This window comes from Zonotrichia albicollis, chromosome 3 (genome assembly GCF_047830755.1).
Source record: "Zonotrichia albicollis isolate bZonAlb1 chromosome 3, bZonAlb1.hap1, whole genome shotgun sequence".
Classification (NCBI taxonomy): Eukaryota; Metazoa; Chordata; class Aves; order Passeriformes; family Passerellidae; genus Zonotrichia; species Zonotrichia albicollis.
In genome coordinates, this window is record NC_133821.1 from 26902270 (window position 1) to 26930265 (window position 27996).

The 27996-nt window shown below is 40.5% G+C and overlaps 1 protein-coding gene across 1 annotated transcript in view; it reads left to right on the forward strand.

The window, feature by feature from the left end:
- The window catches only part of PLEK (pleckstrin), a 29233-nt gene extending 1453 nt beyond the window's left edge, over nucleotides 1-27780 (forward strand). The window contains exons 2-10 of the mRNA XM_026794944.2: nucleotides 7220-7331; nucleotides 7879-8034; nucleotides 13054-13235; nucleotides 14255-14346; nucleotides 16482-16666; nucleotides 17895-17999; nucleotides 19596-19679; nucleotides 20329-20398; nucleotides 21238-27780. Of these exons, the coding sequence (XP_026650745.2) occupies nucleotides 7220-7331; nucleotides 7879-8034; nucleotides 13054-13235; nucleotides 14255-14346; nucleotides 16482-16666; nucleotides 17895-17999; nucleotides 19596-19679; nucleotides 20329-20398; nucleotides 21238-21377 (1126 nt within the window). The 3' untranslated portion in view covers nucleotides 21378-27780. The remainder of the gene's footprint in view (nucleotides 1-7219; nucleotides 7332-7878; nucleotides 8035-13053; nucleotides 13236-14254; nucleotides 14347-16481; nucleotides 16667-17894; nucleotides 18000-19595; nucleotides 19680-20328; nucleotides 20399-21237) is intronic.
- The last annotated feature ends 216 nt before the right edge of the window (nucleotides 27781-27996 follow it).

Below are 27996 nucleotides of genomic sequence, written 5' to 3' on the forward strand. Positions count from 1 at the left end.
GTTTTCTGGTTCTTCTCTCTCCCGGTGCAGGAAAAGGTTTTGTTGAGTTACCGTGCCTGGACTGAGGGTCGCTTTCTTGACTGTCAGAGTCACCATGCCTGGACTGAGGGTCACTGTCTTGCTCCCTGAGGTCAACAGTCAACATTAGCAGGCCAAGGTTTCTCTTGGGATTATTTTAATCACTTCATTGCAATCCTCTTATTTAAATAGAAAAAAACCACCCAACTCTGCAACTGCACTATAAGATCAGAATGTCTTGTCTTGAAGTCTAATACTACTCTCTACATATGGCTGGTGCTCTTTGTTCTTGAACAAAGATCCTTGAAACTGAACAATGTACCATAATCCAACTCAGCCTGTCTCATTCCCATCTCTAAAGAGATTACTTTTAACCCAGGCAGGTTTGTGCCTATTTTCCATTCTTTTTTATTTGTTCTTGTTTGCTGTTAAAACTGTAGCACCCTTATATCTGACACAAGCTTTGGGCCACAAATATATTTTTTGCTTGGACATTATGGCAGAGTTAATGGTTTTGTTACACGAATTTCATAGGTCCATGATGCACTGGACTAACCTGTTCTTTGTTTCTGTAAGGCTGGGATGTACATGTGCAATGTGAACAAAGCCAAATTGTAGATACAGCATGGCCCAGCTGCATTTTCTTATGCATGCAAGTTTCAGTGATTTAATTTTATTAGGAACTTTAAGCAAAATAATACATTCTGCTGAAAACCTCTGGGGAAAAAAAAAAAACCAAAACCCTAAAATCCTACTGAATATCCCTTGCTTAGTGTCCAGCTAAACACAACCTTCATAATGTGTTCTGCCATTCAGGTTTTCACAAATACAGGGGCAGGATATGATCCCTGCTTCTCAGAACCGTGTATCTCTGCAAAAATACTAAACAAACCAAAAATAAACAAAGAACACCCACCCCTGGTGCATTTCTCCTTATCTCTTTTCATCACTGCAAGAAAAATCTCATTTTGCATTGCATTCTGCAGAAATTGCTGCATTTGGTAGCTTGTTGGAAGTTTTGCTGGCAGTAAATTCCCTTTCTGTAACTTCAAATGTAATCCTATATGAAATCACAGAGGCCTAACCTGTGGAGAATGTGATACTACCACTTAAAGTGGTGTGTGAAGAGTAATGGCCAGGGATCAGATTTATTTGCTTCATGGGCCAGACATGACATGTTGTAGTAAATTGTGTGTAGCTGAAGTCATTGATTGCAATTAGCTTCCTAAGTACATGAGAGGTCAGATCTATAATGAAGGGGTTTTTTCCCTCATTATTTCTGCCTGAATGATTGTCTTTCTATGGACACAGCTCAGACTGGGACTTTATCCCTGACCAGTATTAGGCAAACATGAGAGATAACTAAAAAAGCACCATATTACAGAATGTTTATGCATAGTAACAGTCTTACCATATGCAAGTGTAACATGGTGAGAGTAGAACATTTCTGAAGAAGAAATTATTAATTTAGACAATGGCCTTCTTTTCATTGATCTAATAATTTCACTTGTGTTAATACATTTACTTATTTGATCCCACCAGATGCCCTTTACCAGTATAGATCAAGGGAAGGGGTTGCCTTTGCTAAGTCCTTCTGGGAGATTAGCTTTGTTGCTGCCCACCTTAATGGCCCTGACCAGCATCACCTGAGGCTGCCCATGTTTAGTTTTGGTTCCCATGCCCTTCCTGAATTATGCTTAGGACGGCTGTTCTCCGGCTCCGCCACTGATGTCTCCAGCCATGGATGCCCTTGACCTCACCCTGAATGTTGAGTACCTGGCTTGACCTCAGCCCAAGGATGAAGGTGCTTGAATGGGCCCTGGCTAGAGAAACCAAGCCCTTCCAGTCCCCATGGGGATTTTCTATGGGTCCCAGATCTCAGGCTGCTACATTACCTGATGTTAATTGCTTGATATTCTGTAGGGAGCAAAACATCTGAAGGAAGAAGAGTCGGTGTGGTTTTTCCCAGAGCACAGAGTAAACATGCTGACATTTACAAGATTCAAAGCTAAATAAATAATCATAGACTTAGGACAAAGTCCTATTTCTCTAAGCCACAGCAGCAATTTGCTTCTGGGAACAAAAAGTTGTGTCAATTCCTCTGTTCTCTACACCTACATTTGAAGGGTGGGCTACAATATTTAATGTCTTTCTAAACTGCAAAACTGTTTTTCTATTTGTTTGTTTGTTTGTTTGTTTTGAGGGTGTTGTTTGGGTTTTTTTTTTGTGTGTGTGTGTGTCCGTGGTTTGGTTTGGTTTTTTTCAGTCCTTCAAATCTACTTTTCATTCCCCTGGCAGCTGAGGCTTCCCAGTCTGTTCTGTGGAGTCAGCAAGGTGCATTAAGCTAACTCCCTTCCCTTGGGTATGAAGATTGGAGCACTCACCTGTGCCCTGGCAAATGCCTCAGTGCTTTTGAAGGGAGTGGTGAGCGAGTTGTACCCAGCAGTTCTATACATCTTTTTCTTCCTAAGACTATGAAAGTTTCATACATCCTGCAAGATGTGTGAGCTACATACAAGCTGCATCCTCCAAGACCTCTTTGTTATGCATAGACCTTCCCTGCTGCACCAGCATAACCCGCATGTATTACTGATGGGGAGCTACTGTAGGGGAGATGTGAGGGTGGATGTGTTCGATGAAAGCTAAGAAATAACATGCAGATGAACCATGACCTATGCTTTAAGCAGGTCTGAATTATCTAGAAAACATTCTGGAGAGATGTGTTCAGTCTCTTGATTGCACCTACTCAATATGATCTCTCTAGGCATGATATGTCAACTGCATAAGCTTTCAAGTATTAACATTTATGCAGACCTTCTCAATAATGCTCTAATCCTGCTGCAAAGCTCAACAAACATTAAATATATAAAATGTACCTTGAGGCACAACAAGATGGTTCATTTAAGATGGCCAAACCACAGCATTTAGATTCTAAGGTGCCATGTGATACCTGTATTAGCCTTTTTATGCTTGCCCCTCTTTGATTAATTTCTTAACACAGTGCTAAATTTGGAAATGTTGTGGTTTGGGGTTTCTTTTCAAGAAGGGCATGCAAAGCCACAATCTCTCATGCTCTAAAAATAGCCATATGTGTGATTCTGGATGTAGGGAATTGTGCTAAGGCTTGCACCTGCCAGCTCTCAATTTAAAACTTTGATTCTTTTGAGCCCTCTACCTCTGTGCAGAATTAGAAGTGTTCTTTTACTGAAAAATCAGCTGGACAGTCTTTATCTTGTTTGGAAATCACTTGAGTGTATCGTCTTTCCCATAGAGACAATAATTTTGAACATATAACATTTGTTATAATTTCCCCTGCAAATGCAGCTTGATTTGCTGTAGTGACATATACTTATGGATAGGTCATGTGTTTTGCTGCAGATTAGGTGGGTTTGTGGCATTTACAGTGCAGCAAACATGTTAGAACCATCTCTGCAAGGGCTTGTGGAGCAATGGAGCAGGTGTAACTGAGATTTTTGCCTTCCTTGCAGCTGCTGTATGGTTCCGGTTTTTGGTATAAACACGTCTTAGTCCCACTTGCTTAGATAAATGTGGTTGATCTTTTTTCCCAGTGTTTGCAGGAATTTCTATTCTGAAGTAGCAGAAATAAAGAAGAAATTTCTGAAGAAATACAGCAGAGTGCTCTCCTGTACAAGAAGAGTAAACTGAGCTAACATATTCAGTTCTGCTGCAGATGGTGATATTGTGACAAATTCTGCTCATCTGACATCATGCACTTTTATGTACTTGAGACAGAAATGGAGAGGACATAGTAAGTTATAGCAGATTTCCACACTGCAGGTTATCTTCTCTTTCTGACAAAGCTCTTCCTCCCCTTTGTGGAGAGGTAAAAGAAATGCAGCTCCTCCTCTCTCTTATGCCTGGTGCTGCTCTTTAGGAATGGCTGGACGAAGACTCACATCCACAGTCCATACTCCCTTGCACCCGCCACAGCTACTGTGTTTTTAAGGACCATTTTGCCTCACATGAATGATTCAGCTACATCAGCATGTTTCTGTCTGGGGGGATTATGAAGTGCTGATTTCCCTGCAGTAGTGTGTGGTAAATGAAACTAAACCTCAGTGTTAAAGAACAAGTTTGCACCAGACTTGTAAAGTGGAACAGCAAATGGATCAGCTGAGCTTTAAAGATGAAATAGAAACAATATAGAGAAGTGTTATAAAGTGGTTGCCTTCAGCTAACATTAGATGGAAGTTATTTTGTGTTTTGACACTGAGTAGCATAATGGTAAATTCTGGAGTGTTTGACTAGGTGCCACTGTGTTTAGATTTACATTTCATACCTCCAAAGGCTTTTCACACAGATAAGTGAGAAAAATGAGTTTTTGTGAAATTGTGGATTCACCATCCCTTTCTGTTTTCATTAAGCCACTTTTTAGTATAGGGATATATAGATATTCTATTGAGGAGTACCTATCCCTGGTCATCTCATATCACCAATTTATTGTGCGGGGCCCTGTCATCTTGATCCAGCACAAACTCTGAGTCAGCAGGAGCAGGTAAGCAGGGAAACCTGCACAAAGGATGCCTGCACGGGGTGAAATGCTAGCAGGTTCTTTTGTCTTTGCTCCCCATAAAGCCTTCCAGCTCGAGAGGGGGCTTCCTTTCCTCAGACCTGAGGTGGGGGAAGCAAAGTAGGGACAGAAGGAAGAGCTAACTGTGATCCTGTTCTCGGTCTCTAATCATAGCTCCAAGTCTGAAGCATTATGTCCTCAAGGCAGGTAATAAAGGGATAATTTAGTTTCCAAATTACACTTCGAGACTTACTGTTGCCTGTGACCAGTATTTTTGGTTTATCTAATTGGAAAAAGGAAAAAAATGTATCTTTTTCTGAAGATAAAAGCACAGAAATGAAAGCGAAGAGAAGGAAACAATTCACCTTTGTAGAAGGATTCTTGGCAGAACAAGGGCATGCTATTCTCCTACAAGAATTGGGCAACCCTGACCTGCAGATTACAGAGTTATTTTGAAGACCATGTACTGTCCTTGGAACAAAATAGACCATGTACCATGCTCAAATAGATACAACAAAGAAAAATGAACATTGTGCCAGGACGAGGCCCGATGCCAGGCATGTTGTGGGAACTGCTAATTTAGCACACCTTAGCTAAAATGCTTATAGCATGATAACCAGTCAGTAATTAACATGCATGTATGAATGCAGCCACTTAACCAATGAGCATTAAGCATTAGTGGCATGAGGCAGTGTATAGAGAAAGATAAATATGCCAAAGCTGCTTAATAAAGTAGAAGGACACGTAGCCCCATTGGTGTGATTGTCATTACTCGTCTGACTCCGTGGGATCCTCTTCATGCCTTCTTAAAGCAAAAAGAATTAGTGACCAAAAAATACATTATACAGGAGGATTCTACAAGCTCCTCAGTCCATCAAACATCCTTTTAAAACTTCTGGGGAAAGAAGAGAACCTTCACAGAAATATAACTCAGAAATCCCATTAGATCATCTCTGCTCTGGGAATCCAGGGCATCTTCAATTCATTCTGAGTCCTAGACCTGGTGGGCAAATTTTCTGTTGTAAATGTTAGACAAGGTTTTTGATCACTTTTTAGTGGTAAATTTTTACTTTTAGTTCCAAGGACCATGAAGTTTTATTAGGTCTGTTTGAGTTTCTGTCTCTAATAATTTTAAAATCTATTTGTTGAATTCAAGTATGCTTCACAGCTAGAGAATACATAGAGTCTTTAATTTGAAAACTGATGGATTATTTTCTTCATCAGCAACTAGTGCCTCTAATAGCAATAAGATCCTTACAACAGTATGACTTACATGAGCAAAGGAACAATGTACTGGGACTGCAGGTTTTAGAAACCCCAAACAATATAGTGATAGATTAAATTATCACAAAAAGGTATGCTTTGGACAAAATGCACCATGACATAACCAAAATGTTTCTGGCTAAAGTGTTTAACCTGAAAAAGATGGTACATACAGGTGCTCTGCCTGCACAGAGACTGGATGTGTCACTTGAGCAGCAACTCATTGAGAAAGACCCAGAAAAGGAAACTCTCCATTCAGACATTGAGGAAAAACACTCAGCAGCTGGGATAGTGAAGCATTGATACAGATAACCAAGGAAGGAGTGGAGTCTCATTTGTGAGAATACCACTAAATAGGCATCAGTGAGGAATGTCTAGGAAAGGTCTCTGAGAGCTCTGCTAACCCTCTGGTCCCTATCACAGACCTTGTCAGACTACTGAGTAAGACTTCCTTTGGAGTAAAGGCTGAGACAGAGAGTCATATGCAGAACAGGAATTTCTGTCTGTGAAAAAAGTCCCTGGTTAGGAATTTTTAGCTTGGCAGAGGTGACAGATGGAGTCACTCTGGGCTCAATCAACACTTATCTGAATGAGGTTAGCTGCAAAAGTGACCTGGAATCTTGTGCTTCAAAGAACACAAGAGGCTGCTTCAAGACACCACGAAGCAGCCTCTTATTGCTTCCCATATACCCCCACTCTTTTCTATATGGGGAAGAGGGATTGTGACTCTGGTATGTATAAAAAACTATGGGTTTGCCTTGTATTTTCCCAAATAAAGCCAAACAAGCTCTGCAGCAAGTAAAAGATGATTGTAGAAAGCGTTTTGTGGTCAGTGCTGTATGTAGACCTGTGCAGGTCTAGTCCATTTGTGCCTATTTGACAGCTGACATCTTTGAGAGGCCTCAGCATCAAAATCCAAATCCTGACCAAATTTCTTACGCCAGCAGAGGGCGCATCCTTGTTAACTAAGTGAGGGTCCTCCACCTTCCTGCCAGACTACACATGCTTGCCCTCATAGAGCCAGTTTTGGAAGGCAGGGTGAAATGAAAGCATTGATGCATTGAAAACCTGTCTCTGAAATATTTTGGCACACGCCAGGCAGCAGCACCACCATGCCCTGTGTGTTTTGGTAGAGCTCATGTATTTGCAGAGCAGGCCCAGTTTCTTGTGACTGAGCACTGAAGTGCTTATTTAACTTCCCAGGACTCTGTCATCAAGGCTGGCTGTATTTGAGATAATGAAGTGTTTTGTCAGGCTGTTGTCTGTGCTGTCAGAGACAAACTATAAATACACACGTACTTCTGCATTTCCCTATCTCTCACTCAGTAAGAGGAAATGGGCTTGCGATTAGCATTGAGAGGAACTTGTGAAATGACACAGTTGTACTGTAAAAACACCATCCCACAGACTTTGCTGCCAGAGGAACTCGACAGCCAGCACTGACAGAGCTGAGACCAGAATTGCCCAAGCCATGGAGCGAGAGCCAATGCGCATAAGGGAGGGCTACTTGGTTAAGAAGGTAAGTGGGGTAGTTTTGGATTGAGTGGAAGTGAAAACTAACTCTGAACAGGTTGGGAAGATGCAGGGAAACATACTGTGGAATCTTGGCAAAGAGGCAACATGAAATAGACACAGCCTACACAGTTGCACTTAATTGGGTTTAATCTCACTATTCTTCCTTGATGTTTAAGAGGTCACATCACCTTGCCTCAGGACAGTGTGTGGGCCACAGGCACATCCAGTCTTTGGGAAGGTATTTGCCACTCCACAGCAACCCCTGCTTTGGAGTCTTTTGTAGTACAGCCCATAGGATAAAGCCTTTACTTTTATTTAAATCCACAGTGGCTTCCACTGGCAGAGCAACTACAAGGGGAAATAAATAGTGGTCAGAAAAATAACAATATTTAACTGCATAGTTGGATGGGTGAGGTTTGTGGCATGTTCCCCTTGAAACAAAAACTGTAGTTATTTTAGCATCAATCAGACACTCTCTGGAAGCTCATATCTTCCTTGGGTATCACATGAAGAGTTCTTCATTGAACAAAATTTGTGATTTATTGATGCAGGGCAGCATGTTTAATACCTGGAAGCCAATGTGGGTTGTGCTCTTAGAAGATGGAATTGAATTCTACAAGCGGAAGGCTGATAACAGTCCCAAAGGGATGATCCCACTAAAAGGAAGCTCTGTTCACAGCCCATGCCAAGATTTTGGCAAAAGAATGGTACGTACTTTTTTTACAAAAAGAATTGACAGTACACTTATATTTCTGGAAGCACCGAAAAGGCAAAAGGGTGATGGTTGCAAATTCCTGGCACTCACCCTAGTGGAGATTCTTACTTGCCTTAGGAAGTCACAAGCAGGCTTGGAATTGTGCACTATTTGAATTCAGGACACTTCAAGAGGTATAATTCAAAAAGCACTTGGGGGCTGGTTGGTTGGTTTTTATTAAACTTCTGAATCTCTCAGAGAGCAGAACTAAATTTTATTGGTATGAGGATGTTTTGCAGCTGAATGGCAACAATTCCTGTATAAAATGTAAATCTAAGTGCCACAGAAAAATGGTTGTGGGAAAGTATTTTGTGAGAAGGAGAAACATTTATTTTTTGTCAAGGAACAACTGTATTGTTCAGACAGGAAGGAGATAAATGCTGTGACACATATTTTGTTACAGGGTTCCTGAAAAATAGTTGGTAAAACAGGATTTCTCATATGAGCAAAGAATCATATCATTAGTAATTTATTATTTTGTCTACTCAGTTTCATCAAATAGGCATGACATCCCCATGAATTCCTCTGACAAAGGGGTCCCCCAGAATCTGGAACATTATTCCACCACAGTTAAAAAAAATTACCGCAGGGATACCTGACTAAAGATAGAAGTCTCTGTGAGAGTATTAGAAAAATATAAAGTGTGAGACACAGCTGAGATTGTGAACTTTACTTTTTCATGTGAGTAAAGTGAGGATACTTAAACCTGTCCTTAGGTTTGGTAGTAAGTGGAATCAGGATCCCTTGTGTCAGATTTGGACCTGCTGGCTTTGCTTTTTCATTCTTTTCTTTCTTCTGCTTTTGTTCTTTCCTTTTTTTTTTTTTGTTTGTTTTTTTTTTGTTTTGGGGGCATGGTGGTAGTGTTGGTTTTTTGTTGCTGTTGCTGCAGAACCCATATTTATATGAAAATAACCCACCCTGATCCTTACTTAGTCTTTTTAGACTTACATCTGTCAAGAGAAATGGCCTGTTAACTTCCAAGCTGTCTTTAAGACAGTATAGAAAAAGGATAAGGCAGAGAACAAAGATTGCTGTTAATCCTGTGCTGATTATCTTATTAAAAGCCTCAGCACAACACTCCTTACTCTATATATCAGGTATGAAGGGTACTATGCAAGAGTATCACAGACCTAGATTATAATGGTAGAAATTGAGTTTTTTTCACAAAGCACTCTTCTTCAAACAGTTTTGTGTTGGGTTTTGGCTTTTTCCTTTAACTCTCAGAAAGGCACTGCCATCAACATTGTTTCACAGTAGTTGCTTGAGAATGTCAGTAACATATTTACAATAAAGGAAAAATAATTCACCAGCACATGTGCATTCAACAAAGCAGCCATGGAGGTCTGAAGTATCTGATGTCTGCTGAAGGCAGAGTGAGAGAGATCCTCACCTGCCCAAAGCCATCCTTTGGGATGCACCAGTCTCCAGGAGATGCATTGTATCTTTATGGAAGGGTGACAGTCTCTGAAGATCGTTCCTTTGGCTGCACTGGGTTTTCTGTTATGCTTCATTTTACATTGGGTTTTTATATAATGAGCTTTACATAATGTTTCATTTTAGTTACTGGGGCCTTTTCTGAGGGATAATAAAGACAAAGAGAGACCCAGGGGTTGAGGCATCCAAAATAGCTTTTCATAAATGAGATTTACTGCAGGGTTTGCTGAAGTCAGTGGAAACAATCCAAATTACTTCAGCAGGCATTGGAGCAGATCCTTCATATTGAGGTGGTGAGATTGTTCTGCAAGTCCATAAACCAGTAGCCCTGGAGATGGATTTTTGCTTAAAATTTCAAATAGTCAAAAATTGAACATGTTTATTCATATGAGCAAAGCTATCACCAGGATTGTTCTTACAAGTACTGCCCAATATGATTATACCTAAGTTCATACATGTATTCCTTGAAAATGTAGTATCTTTATTTTTACATCTTGCATTTTACAGCTTTACAGTACTGCTGAATTCAATGTTTCTGCATTCTGTTCTGGCTTCTCACTAGTTACATGTCAAAGCATACAGTTATTCCTCTTATGGGAATTACTCTGGTTCTTAAGTTTATATGGCTAGAAATGAAAGTATATTTTAAGGACAGGAATTCTGTATGGTGAATAGTGGGATAATTCTCACTGGGTCAGTTTTAAGTATAGTGTCATCTGTCTGGGCCCAGTTTGGAACAGGGACTATTGGGCCACAAACAAACTTCCATATTTCTCTGGTTAAATTTTTAAATCAGCTTGTGTATCTGCACCAGGACTTCATTTGAAAGCTCAGAGCACATCACCAACATGCTTTGTTTACTACATCAATTGCAAATTGCAGGTGCTGAGGGGAAAAGAACCAATCTTGGATTTGTTAAGCACAGATAAAGGCTGTTCAGAAGGGGCTGCAACTGCATATTTTGAGATTATATTTCAAAATGCATTCACCACTGTCTGCTGTCCTTGATTTAAAGTTTGATCATTGTTTAATGTAACATAAATTCTGATATTCTTCAGCTTTTTCCATTTCCCCCATGGTTTTCTTGTGAACAGCATTATCCTGTTTGGTTGCTCATGGTTAGATTCATCTCTCCCAATTTAAATATGTAAAATGTTGGTATTTAGTTTAGTCTAACGGTCTAATTTTCTCAAAAACACAACCAGATGTACATCATCAGAGGGAGGCTTGGTCAAATCTAGGACTGGAGAATCAACCTCTTTACCAATTTCAGAGGAAGCCTGGAAGTCCATATAACTTACTGGCCTAACTTCGTAAATGCTAAAAAGAAATGGCTTTGCCAGTCTTCTCTGTGTGCTGGAAGTAAAAACTCTTCTTAGCATTTCACTCTAGGTTGCTTCTCAGCTCTTTGAGAAGGCTATTTTTTTCCTTTGGTAATAAATCTCATCAATATTTCATTCTATTCATCTGGGGTGTTAGCTTGACTGTTGAATATTGGGATTTGGATAGATCTCTCTGTTTGCTTTTGTCATACACTGTGCATTGATATTTAGTATGTAAGTCTTTCCTGCATGACAGAAAAGGTGAGTATTGCTGGAAATATGAACATTATCAGATAAGAAAAGGCTACTTTTCTATCTGAGATGGACTTTGAGGACTTGTTGCTTTATAAGTTTGAAATGTATCTTCCATGAAATTCAGTTGGACTTCTGCACAATTGCAGGATGTCAGATTTTTTCCTGTTTGCCACAGTTTGGAAAATGCTTGTAAGGGATGTTCAGAAATGTATCATTTACAAACGTGGGCTTCAGCAGACTCATTCAGAGTGCTGATTTCACTGATGTAAATTTGCTGCTCTTTGACAGTAGCCTTTGCTTTTCTTGCCCTAATCAAGTTGTGCTGTTGGCTTGTGGCCTAGCTTGGCATTTTTAGATACCTGATGAGTCAGAATCTGTGATATTTATTATAACACAACAACTAGTGTCACTCATGACACTAGAGGAAGAGGAAACATGATTAATTAGATCCTGATTTTCCATCCAGAAGATCACTGGATGGAAATGAGTTCAAACAGTGTGAACTTTGTTGGATGGTTTTGGGGTTTGGTTTTTTTTTTTTTGGTTTGGGTTTTTTTCAGGTTATTGTTATTTTTTCTGTTTACAACTACCTCTAGATGATCTATTCTCATTTTTTAGGAAATACAGTCTTTCCATTGTTGTTTGGATAGGTGATCCTAAGGTGTAGTCAAGGGTTGGAGGTATCATCTCTCTACTAAGCCATTAAAGGTTTACTAGGCTGCAAATATACTCAGGTACTCTCTAGTGTATGACCTTTTCTCCCCTTGTGAGACAGTAGCTGAATATGATGTGAGGTATTTTTCCTTCTTCAGACTGCTCACATGTCTCTAAACATTAAAAAAATTTACATCCATTGTAAGCTTGCAGGGGCTGGATGCTTCTGATGCCTAAGGATTTTAATTTTCATCTTTTTCAAATCCCAGCGTATAATTGCAAAACTCCATATAAAGTGTTAGCTACTGCTTCACATTTTGGTCAGACAAAATGATTCTCTAGGCCTGAAGCCCAAGGACACCTCACTGTTCCAGGCCCTGAAAGTATAAATAAAAGTGAGTTGGGGAGAAGAAACTGGGGGTACATGACTTCATTACCTGAAGCTGTAATTGGAATATTAACTCCTGATATGTAAATGGACCAAACTTATATCCGTCTGAAAAACTCATGACCATTGTCCATCTTGGGTGTAGCCCCTCGAAGGCTTCTGACTGCCCAAAGTGTACCTATTGAAGGCCTTTAATAAATACCCACTTTTATTCTCTTAATCTTGTCTAGCCTCTTTTCCAGGTAGCCACTCCAAGGAATCACTTCAGCCTTTCAGCTGTGTTGAACTTCTCAGCAAAAGTTAGAATCAGCAGCTGTACTGGTGCCACATACTGTTGCTATTGAGTCAGAAACAACACAGATAAACCTAATGCCACACTCCATGCATTTACAGAAGACTAAATCATTTTATTAAGAAACCCATTCCTTTTATACTGTAGTTCACTACAGGTGGACCTGATTGGTCCTTCAATTAAAACACCGTCAGCATTGGCTAATTAAGAAACCACCCTTTTGTAAACATATCTCCATAACACATTCCACATATTCCCAACACCAGGTGCAGCAAGTTAAGATAAGAATCGCTTATAATTCTTCTCTCTGAGCTCCTTACAGCCTTTTCCAGAACAATGCCTGGGAAAGTTGTCTGTTTCTCTTTGTGACTGGAAAGCTGCCTCCACAGCAGACCTTGGATGTGCTGATGATGTCAGCATCAGTGACGGTGAAGTAACAAAAGGATTCAGTTATGTGCAGTGCTTGTTCATGGTTTTCTTTGAAATTTCTATCATTTTACTGTGTCTCTAAGGCACCTTCTATAGTCCTTGGGCATAGGTATGCTGTATGCTGTGGCAGCTTAATTGTGCCCAACTGGCTGCACAAAAACAACTTTAAAAAAAACCTCCTGTAACTTATTATTCCAGTTTGTCTTCAAGCTTACTGTGGCCAAGCAGCAGGACCACTTTTTTCAAGCTGCCTACCTGGAGGAGAGAGATGCCTGGGTGCGGGATATCAAGAAAGCAATTCATCACATAGATGGAGGCCAAAGATTTGCCAGAAAATCCACAAGGAAGTCCATCAGATTGCCTGAAACAATCAATCTGAGGTTTGTTCTCATGGCTTTGCTCTCCCATTTACTTCCATCTGCAGTCAGTGTGTCAGACATGTAACCTTGGCCACTAAGAACAATGAGCCTGTCTGTCCATGGATTCTCTCACAGCCCTGTTTGCATGACTAAAAACTTCAGTTTGTACAATGTGTCAGAAATGAGCTGGCAATCAGAACTGGAAAGATCTTTTTGAATATACTATCATTTACCAAAATATGCTTGTTTATCAAAGATTTTTTGCTGATAAAGAGATTCCTGGGCATAATGGAGTGCAAGTGGATGTGCCAGCCAAAGTGTGACTCTTCCAGGAGAAGCATTTTATACAATAAATCATTTGTTACAAAAAATATTTTAGACCTTTTGTTTGCTCTCTATCTTCTCTTCTTCTGATGTTAGCCTAGTTTTTGCATGGTGAGGGGACTGTGGTGCCTGCCAAAGAACATGAAACTGGCAAAGGGAGAAGAGGAGATAAAGGGAAGCAATCTGTTAGTACTTTTCAAAATCAAGGATGACTTGTTTTCTGCCTCTGAGCTGTAAATACCAAGACAAAAATGAGCCTGAATTGTTCTTATAAGACAGTAAAACTGCACAGGGCCAAGATCATCTGAGAGCATGCAGGCTTTGGGACAGGGACAGGTTTTCTGCTCAGCCCAGGACCTTTGGGTGAACACAGAGCACAGCAGTGAACCCTCCTGCTGAGTCTGTGGGCCCTGTGAAGGTCCCTCAGCAGCGGGTGTTCCTCTCTTCATGCTACAGTCACCACAAGTAGTTGCATTCTCAAAATAGGGGGATGTGGTGAGCCCTTTGTGCACTCCGCCCTCTGCTCCCACAGCTGTGAAATAATGTAGTGAGACCTCTAGGCTTTTGCAACTTGAATTTTTCAGGAGATGCAAGAGATGAAACTAAGCCATGTTACAGCTCTGCAGAGAGCTGAACATGATGACAATGACATTGTTGTACAAACTGGCGAAACCTTTTCACTTGCTAACAGTTTATGTCGTTCTTTTCATGCACAGTGCTTTGTACCTCTCAATGAAAGATCCTGAAAAGGGAATAAAGGAGTTGAAGCTGGAAAAAGATAAAAGAGTGTTTAATCACTGCTTTACAGGTAAGGAGGGCCTGTCCCTCTATTCTATACAATAAAGGGAGCGCAAAGTTGAAAAACTAAAGAAGTGAAACAGCTCTAAACTCTGTAGAGCACATAGAAGTTTGATATTTTTCTTGACTAATTGTGGTGGTTTGACCAGGAAGGAGTGGGAATTCTGGGAAGCTGTGGTCAAACCAATGAAGGTTTTGGGTTTGAGACTGGCACCTGGTGTAGCCAGTGGGGTTTGGACACACCTCCGAGAATACACAGGGGTTAAAAAGCAGGGCACTGGCCTTGGCACTCTCTCTTGGGACGTCGCTTCGAAGAGGTCAGATCACCCTCCCCTGTCCAGCCTTGCTGCTGGGCGGGGGAGGGGCAGCCATGCGGTAGGCCCGGGGCCTGGACAGAGATGGGGGTGAGAAAGCTCTCAAGGATGGAAGGGTGGAGGAGCCCCAAGAGACATCGGGCAGTCATCCCCCCCCCGGAGGGAGAGAGAGGAGAGCCGGCGTCTGAATGTGATAGCAGCCAGCCCGGGAGGAGAAAGGGGGGGAGAAGAGTGCAGCCTGGCCGGCGGAGCAGCAGCACCTGTGGGAGTACCAGCATTCTGAGATAGACAGAGACTGAAACTTTTAACCCTTTCTTTCATGATTGGGGCCTTGCAAAAATGCTAATCCTCCTCGAAGCTGAATAAGAAGGGAGATGAGATGAGACAAGGACCTGGCCCGAAGAACGTGGAGATGATTGAATGGGAAGAGATGATTTGGAGTGGCCTTTTGGCTGGACTTTTCTTGTGGCCATGGACTCAGTTGTTCCTGTGACACAGACTGCACTTAGGGGGAAGCAGTGGCTCAAAACCAGGAGGGTTCTTCGTGAGGACCCCCCGGCCCCAGGGGGTTGGAAAAATATTGGGGGGGACAGATGTCCCAAAGCAGAGACTGTGCCTTTTTGGAGTGAGACAAGGCATCCTTGAAAGACAACCCTAAAAGCAGCTCTGGCCATGCGTCAGTGGTGAGAGCACTGGGCATGGAAGGAAGATGTCACAAGCGGCAAAAGGACTTTTTCCGGGCAGTGCCGAAGTGACAGGGAAGCACACGAGGTTTCAGTGTGTTTCCAGGGGAAGCCTATGGAACAAGAAGGACTCCTTTCCTCTTCATGAACTGCAGTTTGAGTATACTAAAATGTGGGGCCAAGGCTGGGCAGTTGATGATTTGGGAGAATGTATCGGATTGGGAAAGTCAGGTAGTGGGGAGGGGGAAAAGTGGTTTTTGTAAGGTTTTCAATTTTTTTTTCTTTTCCTTATAGTCTTTCCCTATTTTCCTGTAGTTTAGGTAATAAAGTGTTCTTTATGTTTAAGCTAAAGCCTGTTTTGCTTATTCCTGGTCACATCTCACAGCAGACACCAGGGTGAGGGCATTTTCATGGGGGGGCACTGGCTCTGTGCCAGGCTCAAACCATGACACTAATTCAGGTGATGCTCAAAGATATATCTTGGAAAAGTGTTCAAGTGTTTATGGCCACGGTAAACAAAGGAGAAGAATGAAATTTTACTAGAGTTAGAAAGATTAAAATAATCTTTTGAGTAGATTGTAGAGTGAAACACTTAAATACAGAAGAATTATTCCATTCTGGATTTTTCATTACCAAATGGTGTCCCATTGTAATTCCTGTTTCTCTCAAAATCAAATCTGTATTTGTGCTCAAAACACATAGATGTAGCACTTGAGGACATTGCTTATGGGGCAACATGCCAGTGTTGGGTTAATGGTTGGACTGATGATCTTGGAGGTATTTTCCAACCTTGGTGATTTCCAACAGCATTATGTTAGCAGCATAGCAGCCTGGATCCAGGCTTGGCTATCCTCTGTACATCCCCAGTCTCTGCCTTTGAGGCTTCCCAGCTCAGCCCTGTGTCCCCTTCCAGCTCTCTTCTCCACTAGAAATGGTGTTTGAGAGCTGTCCCGGCCCCTGCCATCAGCTGGAAAGGCTGTACCTCGCTGGATGGCCAGGAACCTCCCTAGATTAACTCCCCATATTGTTGCTAAGAACATTTTTCAGGAGATTGATGAATACATGGAGTAGGCTTGTTTCCTGTGTACTTTTAGGCTTTTTCATGTCTCTCTTGGTTTGTGGTTGATATTTTTTTCCTTTGTAACCAGGCACCTGTGTGATTGACTGGCTGGTGTCCAGCAGCTCCATCCGAAATCGCAAAGAAGGTCTCCTGCTTGCCTCTTCCCTCTTGAGTGAAGGCTACCTACAGCCTGCTGGGGACACGTCCAAGGCAGCTGCAGAGGGACTGTCAGACACCCCCTTCCTGGATCTCAGTGATGCCTACTATTACTTTGTGAGCATTGATTCTGGTTTTTTATTGTCTCACTTACTGATGCTCTGCTTTTCTCATGCTTCTTGTAGGGCTTCTTAAATCCTGGAGGAAAGATTGTACAGAAGTGGAGAAATCTGTCTTAATTGTCTTTATCCTGTGATGCTCAGAATGAGCCTGCTCACGTTAATAGTTGTAACTAGGACAGCTTTTTTTTTTTTCTGGCACCTTCTAAGTGTGAATTGAGTGCTAAGTGTGGGAAATGAATTTGTAGAGAATTCTCAAAGCATGACAGAAGGCTCACATAGTATGCATCTTTAGGCTGGGTTCTTTTTAACTTAGACTTTGTTCCTGTTTTTGTACTGGTGACCAGAATTTAACCATCTGTTTCCCTGTTGATTCAGTGGAAGAGAAGAGAGTAAATCATTCTCACAGGGCTTCAAAGAGTGGCAGAAGCTACAAACCCATTTTTGTGCAGAGACATCAAATCTGACTCAGTGTGAACGTGCACACACACAGCTTGCCCATGAGCAAAGAAGTAAAAGTTTTTAATATCCCCCAGTAACCTGTTCTGGGTGTCATACCCAGCCTTCTCCATTTATTACTTCATATTGTGTGGACTGATTTGGAGAACTTGAAATATCACATCAAATACTGTTTGAAAGATATTTGACTTATGGGCTTATGCTAACAAAAAAGTATGCCTTCTATAAAGTGAAAAACAGTAAATTGGTATTGCAATTCTGTTTATATTTACCACATGGAATCACTTCGCTTCAGCAGAATGACTCTCCCACTACTCATTTGTTTTCCTAAATATGTTTGTGCTAGGGAGACTTTCCCTGCTAGCAGAGACACTCCTGGTAAAGGCAGCCTTGTGGCCTCCTGGGGTGCTTCTTGTAGCAGCCCATGTGTGACCTGCTTGCTTTTGGATTATTTTTAGATTGATTCAATGCCAGTGTGGTGTGAGGAGGCCACAGAAAGTCAATGTCTTCATTTGATATCTTAGAAGTGTGGTTCCACCTCACATTGAAATGTGTCCACGGTGACTTGGAGAGCTCCTCAACTTCACCAGGAGGCTCTTCCAGTATTTAACAATAACCATAGCAACAACAACAATAATAATAATAATATCTTCTTTGGGGTGGCAAAAAACAGCATGGAGGGAAGCAAAAAGATGCCATATTGGTACATGTACATAAGCATGCAGCAGCTGTGTAACTTCTGTAACATTTCTCTTGTGGTCTTGCAGCCAGACAGTGGATTTTTCTGTGAGGGATATTCCAGTGATGATGATGTGGTCCTAAAAGAAGAATTCAGAGGCACAATTGTAAAACAAGGATGTTTGCTGAAACAGGTCAGTGCTGCCCATGTTCCATCCTGTCACTAGGATGATGTTCCATGGGTGCAAGATTACTCTTTTACATTTAAAAGCTTTAGATAAGAGAGAAACTACCCTATGGCATCTCCACTCTTGGCAGGTTTCTTCTCTGTCTCTCTTGCCTTTGCACAAGGAACACTTGCTGCAGCACAGCAGCAGGACTCTGGAAAAATATTGCAAGGTTAATTGCTCTTACCACAAAATAAAACAGTTGATAGCTTTAATTAGGAAAGAGTCCTAAAACAGAAGATGCGACAAGTCATTGGTACAATGCAAAACTGAACTCAGGTAAAAAAGCTGTCACTCTGTGTCCCTCTGGACACAAAACTGGATTTAGTTGCCAGTTTTCGTGGACTTTTTCAGCATGCTTGACCAAAGGAGTTGTTTCAGTCACTAATATTTGATGTATAAGACAGAAGATAATGGGATACCTTCATTTCCTGCAAAACTTTAAGCAATACAGTGAATGTTGTGTTTCCAAGGCCATTGCAAGCAGATATCAGTGAACTGAAGGCAAAATCAGGATTCTTCAATGAATAAAATGGATCAGGTGGAAGGGACTTGCAACAATCCTCTGGTCCAACCGCCTGACTACTTCAGGGCTGACCAAGGGTTAAAGCACATTAAGGGTTTTGTTGTCCAAAAGCTTCTTACACATTGACAGACATGGTGAATTGCTCAAGACTCTAGGTGGCCTGTTGCAGTATTTGACCACCCTCTCTCTAAAGAAATGCTTCCTAATATTGAGTCTGAACCTGCACTGTTAAAATAGTCTTTGAGGGCCTAGGAACTTTTTGGTGGTGCTAACAAGTATTTCTCTTGTTTAATCAGTTTACTCAATGGAAGAAATTAGACCCACACCTTGCTGGTCTTTTACTCTGTCACATCCTTACCAACCTAGTTAGTAAGAGCTTCCATGCAAACAGGAGGTAATTGAGAAACTTGTATTTTGAAGTGCCAGAGGAAGTGCTTCATGACAATCTTCCACCAGTGTTAGTCTGAACTTGGTCACCCTCAGTGAGTTGAGGGTCATTGCTTGGGAGGGTCCCTGCTTCTGCTGAAAATGCTTCCATACCCATCCTTTTCAGTCATGAAAACGGGCCATGAGGCACTTATGTCCATATCTCTGCCTGAGCTTCTCAGCCATGAGCCCTCCAGGGTGTTTAAGCCAGATAAGCTTTTTTTTTTTGTTGTTGTTATCTTTGCAGGGACAGAAAGACTTTCAGCTCATCCATGCCAATAATTCAAGGTACCTTCCTGCAAGGCACTTTGCAGCCATGTTTTCTAGCAAGTAGTTAAACCCAGTTCTCACAGAACTCTCGTGAATATCATAACTACCAGACTGTGTGATATGTTTGTTTGATAGCCCAGTTCTAGTTTGATAGCCCAGTTCTTGTGCAAAAGATTAAAATGTAGAAAAGGCAGATTCAAGTGAGTATACTCCAGTGAGTATTTCCTGTCCAGAATATTCAGTTTATTTCCCTTTTGTATTTGCCCGTCTTCTCACGCGTGGGTAAGATTTGCATGCAGGCCAAGCAGCTCTGTGACATTCCTGGTTTTGAATTTTCCTAGGGACATCGGAGGAAGAACTGGAAAGTGAGAAAGTTCGTTTTAAGAGATGATCCTGCATATCTTCACTATTATGATCCTGCTGGAGTGAGAGAGATTTGGTTTATTTCCCTGTTTGTTTTGAATCCAGTGCCCTGTAGAAGTACTTGAAAGGAGTATTTGCATGAGAATGTGACAGGGAAGATCAGGCAGGACAGTGGGACTGTTCTTCCATGGCCTAGCCATCCTCTGGAAAAGCAGAGTGAAGGATAGTTTCTGGGGCTGTAAAGTCAGGGTGGCAAGTGCCCCCCAGACCTGGGAATAAGTAACATCAATCTTTCACCTCTTATTTGTGATTAATTAGAATTAATGCATACTCTCACTTGATCAAAACAAATTAGGTCCTAAGTGCAAATGAACACAATGCAGTAATTTTGCAATTTATATTTGAGGTATTTGCCATGCTAGGCTGAGACATGGCATCCTATTTCTTGTGTATTTCTAATGGACCCATTCCCACACTACATACTATGCAGATCCTGAATTCTAAATCACAAGAGATTCCCTATTTATTTAGGGTATTTAACCAAAACTCTAACCTTCCATGTCAACACCGACTGAAAATTTTCTGTTCTCTCAGGTGAGACATACTAAGTAATCAAATGGTTTTGTCTCCATTCTGGAAATGTAGCCATATGTTAACATGCTGCTGGTTTCAGAAGTGTTGCATTTCATTTTGATTTCATGTTCTCTCCAGGGAGAAGAACCACTGGGAGCAATTCACTTGAGGGGCTGCGTGGTGACAGCAGTGGAAGATATGCCAGACAGTAAGGAACCATATTGAATGAGCTCTCTAAAAAATTTTTGATACAAACCCCTCCTTTCAATTTGCCTAAAATCACAAGTGTTTTTTATTCCAAAGCAATCTATGTACAATCATTCAGTAATTCTAGTAACTGATCTCTCTCCTTCTGTCTGAATTACTGGGGAAGGGCACTATGGTAAAAGTAGGAATAGGGAATCTTGTATATTGTCAGCACTTTGGGGAAGGCTGATCAAAAGGATGACACAAACCCTGTGTTAGGAGAACTGGCCTTTAGGCAAATTAAGCTGAGTTTGATCTCTTTAGTTAATGAATTTGGGATGGAAGCTTCATGTTAGAAAGGGTTATGCCAAAAAATTGTTACTGTCGATATTCTCTTCCTTCCCAAAGCTAGAAGTTGTGGGAACACAAAAGGTGTTGCTGCAAGGACCAAGAAACATTAATTTCATGCATTCTCCTCTCCACATGAAACACTGGCTATCATATCCAGCAAGAGAGTTTGTTGGCATCTCAGAAAAGAAACAGATATGACATAAACATCTTATTTTTGTAGCTGGCAAGGCATGGGATGGTTTGGGGAATAGGATCTGTCTGCAGGATTGCAGATCCTTCCATGATTTGAGACCAACAAACCTGTGACTCCTGAAAGTGAAATGTGCAGAATTCATGAGTGGTTTCGCTAAGAGAGAGAGAGACTCGTGTCTTGGACCCAATGTTTGTGAAGGCCTGATCAGGCTGAGCTGTAAAAAGAAAGGAGATCCCCTTACAGTGTGTAAAGGAGGAAACATTGAAAGTACAAGACTTTATTCTCTCATACCTGACTTTCTTACTTTTTTCCTGTAGCCAAGAAGTATGATGCTGACAACATCCTCTTTGAAATCATCACAGCAAATGAAATCCACTATTACTTGCAAGCAGCCTCATCCACAGAGCGTACAGAATGGATCAAAGCAATCCAGTCAGTTTCTAGGACTGGTAAATGAAGATGATCTTCCAACAAGACAGACAAATTAAATTAGTTATTCAAAGCAAAATTTGCCATTTCCCTAAGAGAAAGCAGTATCATCCCAAAGTGATTGTATGTTGCAGTTGAGGACTGGGTGGAAGTTTCAATTTTATAGTGGGCACTAACAAACTAACATTTTTTCCACTTGTGTTATGGTAATATTTTACTAAATTATCACATAGAATATGCCATATTAGTGTGTTGCTTAGAGTAATCAGTTGACCTTGACAAGGTTGTACCTGTTACGGCAGCTAATATTGGGAATCTCACCATTAACAGGGAACACAGTCATGTCACTGACAGAGAGTACCTCAATTAATCACTCTCCTCAGCCTGTGGTGTGTTTCAGGATTTTCACTGTCTTCTCCACACAAGTTTTACACTTTCTTCTTTACCAGATCTTGTTGCTGCTTGTTCACTTATACAAATAATGCCACAGATATAAGGAAAAGAAGTCAACTCATTTGGAAACCTGATCCACTCCTTTCCAATCTGTCAGCATTAAGGGAGGGAAGAATGCAGACAGCTATGGAAACACCATAGTATAACTCCATGGAGTTATATATATGCTATGGAACCAAGTATAACTCCATGACAGCAATATGAGGAAAAGTCTCTTCCACAGTATTTCAAACACAAAGGAATCTCACTCCAAACTCTGTATCACCCAATTTTAAACCTTGCCAAATTTCTTCACAAGAATCTGCCCCGGGACCATTGTTTCCTTTTATTTAGGTCTACAAAGCAGATGGTGGGTTGTTAGGTACAGCACTCTATTTGAATTAAGAATCTTGCAGGAGAAGGGCAAGGATGCATGGGTTGGTTATTTGAACTATTGATTGAAGTGGTTTTGATTAGGTTTTCCTTTTTTAACCTCCAGTACCATACTCAGTCCTTGATTCTGTGACTTAGAAATATAAGAGAAACCTTGTGCTTGTAACTGAAATAAATATTTTTATTTGATAATCAGTTCACCTGATTAATCCTTGCATTTTTGTCTGACTCTATATCAAACAAATTTCTAAGTCTTAAAATCTAAGGAGGAGTTGAAAATCAAGTTAATGTCAGACTCTGCATGTAGGCTGTTCCTGGTACAGACTGAGGTTTGAGTGAAGGAGACGTCAAAATCTTTAAAACTCTGCTCATAGATCTAATGAGGTACCTTATACTTAAGAATTCTTATTGGGATCTCTCCCATCTAAAAACAAATGCAGACCTAAAGCTTCTCTCCAGTTGTGCTTAATTATACCTGTAGCTGAGCTAATGAGCCTGAAGCCCTGTTGCCTTGCATTTCTTATCCCAAAGAAAACACAGCCTTGCAGGAGCAGCAGGCTGAGACACTGCATCATCATGCCCACTTCAGCTGGCCAGCAGAAATCAGTTTCTGGCAGGCATTTCCTGTCTCTCATGCAAGCTACCAGGATCGTTGAAGTCTGATGTGTCATTCTGAGGAAGGAAGACTAATAGTAAAAAGACCCACTTTTTGCTCAGCCTGCTTTCTTGATAATTGCTGCTTGTTGCTGCTTATTTTGCTTTCAGAGCTCACTAACCCAAAAATACCCAAGGGCACAGGAAAAGAGACAAAAACACCCCACACAACCACATAACAGAAACTTGTCCAGCTTACCAAAGGAGAGATGTGACTGCCAAAACTTAATAAAACTAAAATGTTTTACCAGTCCATGACCTTATAATTTTAACTTGTGCCCAGTCCAAGGTACGGCTGTCCACCGTAAATGCTGTTTTCTCAGGCAGAGGGTGATAGTCAGTGTATTTATGGGAGAGCTCTTATATTTGTACCATCCTATATTGATGGGGTCTGTGATCTCACAGCTAGTGCTTCAGAAGACACATTTCAAGGGTTTGTAGGTGCCTCTGCTTCTTGGCAGCAGTGAGAAGATCCAAGGGAATTCAGAATTAAAAAGCAGCTACATGTCAATCAGAAATGATAAGGTCAGCTCAGTGACTCAGAAGGCATGGAAGAGGCACAGATCATGAATATAGGCACAAAGAAGAGAGAGACAGCTTTGTGCAAGGAACTACCAACAAAAGGGAGGAAAAAGAGGAGCAGACCTACTTGTGTCATGCTTCCTCTAACTTTCACCCTCTAACTATTTAAATCACACTTCTACCACACCCTCAGCAATTACTACATTAACATCGGTTTATTTTTTACTTATAAGAAAGACCTAGTCTAAAGGACAGCAAAATACACAAATCATTGTAGATAAGGATTGTATTTATTATCTTCAGTCTGAAAGACTCGTGTAATATAATCTTATATAAATATCCTCTTAAGTTCATGTTTGTCTTGCCACAACCTGCACTGAGCAATTTTCTCTCCCCTGGAACACTGCCTACGTGCTTACTACAGTCAGAGTCAGATTTTTTGTAATGTTGCCTAACCATGCACTCACAAAAACACCCACACAGACACAGCGCTCCTACTTCCATTTTAAAATGAAGTTTAAAAGAAAATGGTATGAAGCAAACCACAAACACAGATGCTGAAAAAATAATAACCCCAGCCCAACAAGCTTTTAGCTAGAGACAGTGTTAGTACTTCTTATAATCCAACAGACAACACATATGGATGTAGTTTGGACTTAATATGTCTCTAGCATTTTTTTTCAAACAGCTGTTTACTTTCCCTGCCCCACAGCTTTCTTCTGAAGGGTAAGGTGATATAATTTCTTCATAAGTGTAGTTATTTTGGTGGTTTTTTTTGCAGTGTGCTGTCTTTGCTTTTTATTTGAAAGAACAGTTAACAGAAAGTGTGAACTGTCTACTGAAAAGGTGTTTTAGTAATAGAACAGTTTACTTAGTAATATTTAATCAAAATTCCTTCATAAAGACAAAAAAACTCATTAAAGCCTCTGAGGTATCTAACATTTACTGTCAAACCTCTCTTTTAGAAAAGTTTTTCTTTTCATTTCTTCTTGCAATATTACCTATAACTCTTCAATGTAGTAGTACCTCTTCTGTCTTTGGCTTAGAGTTCACTTTACTACAAACATTAAACACCTATTTTTCCCCACTAATTTGTTCTCAAATATTTGAGAAGTTATTTTAAGTTCAAACTACTTGCTTCACAGGGCTCTTGGTAAGTGCTTTTCACTGTTTGAAGTGTTTCTCCATTTATTCTGAGTTCAAGCTTGGGCAACATTGAAATCCAGAAAAAAATTCCCTAAATAATCTTTTTGGTGGGGGCCAGAAACATTTAAGTAGGGTGGGACTTTTTGGGAGGAGGGCAGTGGGGCGGGTTTTTCGGTTGTTCTTTTTCAGTTTGTACCTTTTAAAACTGTAGGAGACTGTAGGAGGAACTTGAAAAAGGAAATGAGTAGATGAGAGTCCTCTGCAGGTTGTTGGTATTTCTGTTGGTATTTCTTCAGTTTGTGTTTTGAAAAGTGTAAGTAATTTTTGTTTGTGAGCTGTGATCTTCTCGTTGATGTATAGAGATTTTTCTATGCTCAAAGTGAACTCTGACGGTAAACAAAGTTCTTCTTGTGTTGTTACTCATCAGACTTCTTGAAGTAGAACTTCTTTTTTGGCTTCAAAATAAGCTTGGGAGGAGGGTTTTGATAAGAACATAGCACTTCCTGCTTTGCATTTAGAACAAAAACTGTGGCTTTCCATACTTTGGGTCTTGTAGATTGCTTAATTTTTTTTTCCTTCCAGTGCAGTAAAAGGGAGACTTCGACTATAAGAAAAGTGAATAAAACACTGCTTTTCATGCTTCATTTGCCTTCCACGTGAAATTTTATGGGCTACATTAAAACTTTTTGCTTTCCTGCATGGTCCTTTGTTTTAAGATGACAATGTCATTCCCTCCTTTTCTTCAACTCATTAAAAGATGACTGAGCAGGCAGAAGGAAAATAATCAAAGGGAAATGCTAATAAAACTGATGGAACTTTGCTTCCAGCACTTGAAAGGGAGAGAGATGATGTTAGTATTGTTTAAAATTTGCCTTCAGTATGTTTTTCACCACAGTTTTGAATATTAATAAATGGGATCAAGGGAGAGGAAAAAGACCTGGGGATTGACTAGTTTAATTAAAAAATCCCAAACAATTAGACATCCTAATCTTCCTACATTCTCAAACTCTGATATAAAAAGGATATTGAGAACTCTCAAAGTATTGCCATTAGCCTCTCTCTCTATCAAATATACTAGAACGGCCTATTGCAGACTAATAGAGTATCAATTATGTAAATCAGTGTATGATCATGTATAAATCATAATCATAAATCAGTGTATGTCTTTTCCTGTACCTGCTTCTATATTGTAAGGAAAAGTCTGAAAATTCTTTCTTAATCTCCAAAGTATATCAAAAGAAAATCAAGAAACCATCTCTTTTGTCCCCTATTGCTTCTGCTATATGTGTATGTAGATATCTTGCTTTTGAAAGCATAAGTGTTTCCCAAGTACATGATGGTTAAAGTAGAGTAACAAAATCATTGCACATGTGTGAGACATTTTTGAATACTAGGAAGAGTTATTTAGATCAGGCTTTTAACACTCTTATGTAGCTTTTTGCTACAAGGAAGTCTTTAATGATTCTGGTATACAACTGGTAAAATAAGATTGGCTTGTTGGTTTGGGTTTCTCTCAATTAATATTTTTTACTTAAAGAAACATTTTATTTCCCAAGTTACATCTTGAATTTTCCCTTTATTCTCTTCTGCCCTCCCCCATATCCTTCTTCTTATAAGTATTTTGACTTAAACATCCTAAAGGTAGCTTGCATTTCCGCTTTTAGGCATCATAGAGTGGATCTTGGATGAGAAAACATAAACGCCTAGTGTCATTTTAGCATTGCTACAACATAACATGTTCTTTAGTCACCCCCTTAAAACAGTAAAAACTTCCTCTCTTCTCCTCATACTTGTGGGCTGTACATAGACATGTAACTCCTCTATGGGTACTGGGTCCCTGTTTGAGCAGGTCCCTGGTGTTATCTCTAAGTACACACATTTATGAGCTGCATGTTAAAATTACTTTAAAGAGAAGTGTAACTTAGTGAAATAAACTGTCTATAGACCAGTCGTGTTCAAAAATAAAGATGCATTAGAAAAGCCAATTTATTCTGGTCAGACACAGTGGGCGACTTTTGGCACCTTTTTATCATTGGCTATGCTGTTAAAGGCCTATATAGTGTGAAACCTAGGTGTTGGGATATCCCACATATCAGCAGCAATGTGTTCTTTAGCAATGGGATGGAAAAGTAGTAGAAACTATTGAAAATATTCCTTCAATGGAACAGACAAGTAAAGCTCTTATGGGGTATTGTAATATTTCATTTATTAGTTGCTAGATACTGCTGCAAAAAAACCTCACTTTTGTCTTTCTCAACTTTTCCTTTTTCCCATACAGGATTAAAGGCTTAAGGTGGCTGGTTTGTTTGACTGAAGTTTTCTCTCTGCTCCCAGCTTGCTCAACCTACACCTTCAGTTCAAGTCTTCAAGCTGAATCTTCCAATAGGTAGCTGACAGCATCTTTTGGTTTTGGCATTCTGAGACCATGGAAATGTTTAAAAACAATATTTGGTGCTATGAGTGATACATTAGCTCATGGCCACTGGTGTCCTGTGGCATCTGGAGAAGCCCTTGTGTATAGCTCTGGTATCTCACCAACAAAACAGCTCATGCAGTCAGCACCCCTGGATTGGCAAAAAGCAGCTCCTTTGCCCCTTAAGGTTTTTAAAGTTTTTAAAAATGCAGCTTTAACAACATTTTTTAAATGTGAGCTGGGGGAGACTGCAGCAAACTGTGCCAGTACATAGAGTTATCCTCTTGGGTTTCATCTTTCATCTAGGTCATTCAGGATCTCTGAGTTTGCAGTCCATCACCTCCCTCCTTCCCTTTCAACCCACAGCTGTAGCTTGGGTTTTTTGGTTTACCAGAATAACAGAAGTGGGTCTAGCCCTTCACACTGAGGCCTCAACCCCTCCCGGCCCCCTACACTCAATTCTTAGCATTGTGCTGATCAGAAGCTGCTGCTGACTTAAGGTGTTAAATGCAGCAGGTGATTTCTTCTGTGGTTTTGGAGATGGACTTTTCTAAACAAGAAATATGGTGAAAAACAGCTGTCAAGTGTCAATGTGCTCTTGGGAGCCCAATATACCTCATCTCAAGTTCATTTGGAGGGAAAATAAAAAAATAATACCACCACCTAAGCCCTCCCAGCTGTATGCTTTTATTGTCTTCCTGTCACCTCTGGTGGACTGAAACAATTGATTCCAGTCCTGAGCTCAACTGTTCTGCCTTCAGTTGGGACAACTTTGTCACTTGGTACCTTCCAAAGATGATCAGGATAAAGACATGACTATCTGCACGTTTCTGCCTATTGGCAGAAACACTTGACAAAATTAGCCTTGAAATTTGAGTGGTCTGATTAAAAGTCTGTAATGATTAAATATCTCATGCATACTTTTTCATTTAGTCAGTTAATGGCGATGGCCCAAAGCCACATCCTGCACCATGATGAAATAAAGCCACACTGTCAGCTAGTCATTTCAAAAATGGAGCACTGCAACGAGTAGTTGCAAAGAAGGTTCTAACACCAACAGGTGTTATTAAAAACACCACAGGTGGCT